Raw genomic sequence first — 4,317 nt, 5'->3', positions numbered from 1 at the left:
AATGTCTTCCTGCTTTTGAGTTACAACATTAAAAATGAGCTGTTGGTGGTCACATTCACTGTTCAGAAGAGTATCGTTTCTTCAGCGCGCGATACTTCTTCAACAGGTACAGTGCTTCCAGTTCCTTAATAATATACTGTCCCCTAGCCAGCAACATCTCAATTTGAGCTGGTCCAGTTACATCATTGTTCTTCATAAATGCTGACTTCAGGCGAGTACGAAAGTAGTCGTATCCTTTAGGGTAATCACGTCCTAAGTACAGCAGCTAAACAACACAATCAATCTTTTAATTATCTTCAGGTATTTCAAATATAACAATAAACAGTCAAGTAATTTAAAGTGGAATCAAGTATTGGATGACAACATCTGTTGCAGATGTAATATGATTTTGTATTATCTTATAGAAAAAAGAGTAAATTTGCAGCTAGATTTAGACACTTGTGTTTTTTGTTCACTCTAGAATGCTATTTTTCAGAATCTCGTCTATATATTGTTATTGAAATATTCAAAAATAACCAATAGCGTTTACTGAAATTACATATTTAAAATTATTTCCACATTTCGAGAGAAATAACTTACTCTCAAACAAACTATGGATTACGTAAAATGATGCACTCTGTATAATAGACCACGTATAATGACATGTTTTGTAATATAGATTAAGCATAATACTAACTTTATGCTAGTATGTAGTATTAACATGGAACATGACACGTGTATCGTACTGACAAGTTGAAAAGATGTCAGTATGTAGTACTTACTGATAAGGACTATAATTCAGTTGCTTTGAAACCATCTTCATACATGTAAATGTTGAACACACGCATACATTTGACAGAATAAACACAATGTGTGTCTTACAAAAAATTACTTCGCAATTCGATACACGAATCCGACATTAATAACAAAATAATAATATTAATCTTTAAAAGAATTAAAGCTGTTTCCTAACATATCAATTACCAAAGACTGAACGGCTAAACATTATAGCAATTTGGAAGAATTTTGTGTATTTTTAATCCGTTTTTTTTTCATATAACAGGGAATTGAATAAAACATAAGGAGAAATTATAACTTTCTTTCATAAATAGGCAATCAGTGCTGGTAAGGAACACGCATGTTTTTAAAAAGACAGGAAAGGAAATATTTGTCTAAATTTTTTATGAAAATAATACATTTATTCCTCCACTTTCGAAAGATATTTATATCAAAACTTTACAGTAAGTGGAAACAATTTTTACTGACTATTTCTTAATTTTAATCAATACCTTCCATTTAAATGGTAAAGAAACTTTAAAATACGTTAAAACTTGTATTTATAACAGAGTTCAAAACCTACATTTTTATAAAGCTGTATTACACGACTTCGAGAAGAAGCCATCTTTGGTTTGTCAAATCTTACAGCTCATCCAGTGCTTGTACATCCAGACTTCTACTAACAGATCATGCTGCAAGGAAATGAATAACATTCAGTAATGGATATCTTTAGTCCGTTCTTACAGACGATACCTTTTATCACTTATCTGATAACAGAAGCAAGCTGAGTGGATGATAAACTAAATCGTACATTAAGAAAGTTGACTTGTTGATTAGCTTGGTGATGAGTGAGGGTTGCTGGTCTAGGGTTACTTTTGAACATGAATAAACAGTTTACATCATATACTCAAACTTCTTCTATACATTTTAGGCAAATGAAAGGCACACACTTTTGAAGTAGGTTTTTAACTCGTACACTTCTACTAATGAATGTATTGTCAAAACCACTTACAATATTTCCTGAACAGTAAAAACTGAAAGTTTGGTACAAACAGCACATGTGTTAATAAAGAAACATCCTTGTGCCCATTTCTTCATGAACATGTGCTAAATTGTGTATAAGTGTTATGTTCCTAATCATGACGATAGATCACTAATTGATGTAAATTTTAACGAATCTGTTATTACAAACAAAGAATAGAAACGTTCAAAGGATTCAAATATTTACAAAACATATTTCAACTCTGTAAAACTCAACTGCATAAAAATTGTAAACGTTTTTTAAAATGTACATTTTTGTATAATTCTGAAAGCCTTTAACTGAATGGGTAACAATAACAGTAAAATTACGTCCTCACTTGAGTAACAACCAGGAAAGACTAGTAACCCAATCTGTAATGACCCTCATATGTTTTCCTGGAAAGTTAGCTTAAAGTTATGTTCAAGAATATGTTTTAAAGAAAAATTTAATATATGTTAAGGTACAAATAAAATGTTTTGATTACATATTAAAATTAAAGCATATTACACAAATCTTGCCTATCGTTTCTATAACGTTATAGTTTATTTTATATTTTGAATATTTAAAGTAAATTTGTAGTGACGATAATTATACAAAGATTATGAAAGTCCAAAACACGAACAAATTGGGAAAAAAATGATTCGGTGAAACAAAGGATTGTTGAAAATTTCCTTTTAAATTATTTCTATTTTGCTTTTGCAGTTGGACCCGATTGTTTAATCCAAGTATCCATCTCCGGATGAATGGAGCGTCTTGCTATTATAAACTTTTTTTATTTCGGTAAGCTGAGACCTTTGACCCATAATAGAGCGTAACGTGTACTTTTTCTTCGGCGAACTATATATATTTATGAATATTTATCCACTCATCTTCCACTCTACAATGTTAGTTTCACGTACAGTCAAACAGCGTATTTTATTTAAGGCACACATGACCTATGACAAGACATAACGAGTCTTGTTTTTTTTTTCAAGTTATATCTGTATGAACAATGGCTTAAGTTATCGATTTCTCTTACAATAGGAGACCTACGTGGACTGTTGGTTAGGACACTCGATCTGAGAGTCGCAGGTCTGAATTCCCTCACCGTACTCTCTCGCCCTTTAATACGTGGGGGCGTTATGCGATGGTCAATCCCATTTTTCATTGGTAAAGAGTAACCCCAGAATTAGCGGTGGGTGATGTTGACCAGTTGTCTGCCCTCTAATCTATTACTTTTAAATTAGGGACGGCTAGCGCAGGTAGCCCTCGAGCAGCTTTGCGAGGAATTCAGTAACCAAACTCTTACAGTACAGCATATTTTGTTTAGGTTAAACGCAACCTTTGATGCATGACAGAAAGTAATGAATTTTATTTTTGTTTTTTCGACAACTTTAACAGTGACGTCATATCCTCTTGTTTGGACAGACCCCATACAACTTCCGGTTGCCATTATTTCCTGAAATGTTTATAGTCACCATCGTGAGTGGTAATTGTTTTGTTTTGTTCCCACATATACACTTAAACACTCAAAAATTCAAATTTCCCAGAGACCCTGAATACAACATTGTCTGTATTGGAATCCTCAGCTCAAGTTAATTTTTCAATAAAAAACAGTAATTTAATTAAAATGTTACCAATAAATAACACTAATATATATTTATCGTCTTCGCTAGCTATTGGTTAGCTAGTGGATCGTTAAACACTCGACATGTCAGCATCCCGTTTTATAGCACCCTTTCACCGTTGTTTTATTTCCGTGTATTTTATCACTTTCACAAAAACGTTGAATGAAAATACGATTAAAGGAAAATAAAACCTAATCAGCTACTTACAATTCCTGAGATTGAGACTTGTTAAACAAGAAACTTGTCTTTATACTCGTTTCCGTATCATAAGTTCTTTTGTCCCAATATTCATAATATTACAACAAAACACGCACGCTCAAGTTTTAATATACAACTCACAAGCGCTCGATATCACATGAAACTCACAAACCTGTGTTTACTAGTTTTTGTTTGCTATATCAGGGTCTAAGTGATATATAGCTTGCTCAGTAAGTGAAAAATTAACACATTACTGTAGTTGAATGTTTGTCGTGTCCAACGTGTCGCCCTCTCTCGGTGAAACAGGAACCAACAATGTTTTACGTTGCAGATGAAAGAAAATAAATATCTATATATAAAGCACAAAAATCTGTGTTTGTCCTTTATCTAATTGCTCCTAGACCACTGGGCCAATTTCATAATATTTTATACTTCGATGATAATTAGTTAGCTTCAAACTTACATAATGAACCTATCTCATGTATAGATGAAACTTCAATGTCTATATACTGAAGTTTGAATTCGGACAATAAGGAATAACCTATTTACAGACACGTAAAATTTCGGTATCTATGTATTTTGACAACTTGAAACACTCTGTCATGAAATATGCTGCCATGTAAGGTTTTGCTGTTCCTGTAAGTTGGGAATTTTGTGATGATGGGCGGGGAGTAAAGCAACAACGGGAACTTGTAGGTAACGGCAGATTTGCTTCTTTGTACGTATACAGAACAG

The 4,317-nt window shown here is 32.8% G+C and overlaps 1 protein-coding gene across 1 annotated transcript; it reads right to left on the bottom strand.

Moving 5' to 3' along the window:
- LOC106458915 (electron transfer flavoprotein regulatory factor 1-like) lies at positions 1-3,748 on the bottom strand. Its single transcript, XM_013918481.2, has 3 exons — positions 3,592-3,748; positions 1,340-1,448; positions 1-265 (listed from the first exon to the last, which is right to left on the bottom strand). Exons 2-3 carry the CDS (start codon positions 1,379-1,381, stop codon positions 56-58), a joined length of 252 nt encoding a protein of 83 aa, XP_013773935.1. The 5' UTR covers positions 1,382-1,448; positions 3,592-3,748; the 3' UTR covers positions 1-55.
- Between the last annotated feature and the right edge of the window lie 569 nt (positions 3,749-4,317).

Source organism: Limulus polyphemus, unplaced genomic scaffold (assembly GCF_000517525.1).
Source record: "Limulus polyphemus unplaced genomic scaffold, Limulus_polyphemus-2.1.2 Scaffold533, whole genome shotgun sequence".
NCBI classification, from domain to species: domain Eukaryota; kingdom Metazoa; phylum Arthropoda; class Merostomata; order Xiphosura; family Limulidae; genus Limulus; species Limulus polyphemus.
Note: the sequence above shows the minus strand (reverse complement) of the source record. Positions and strands in the feature narration are given on the sequence as shown.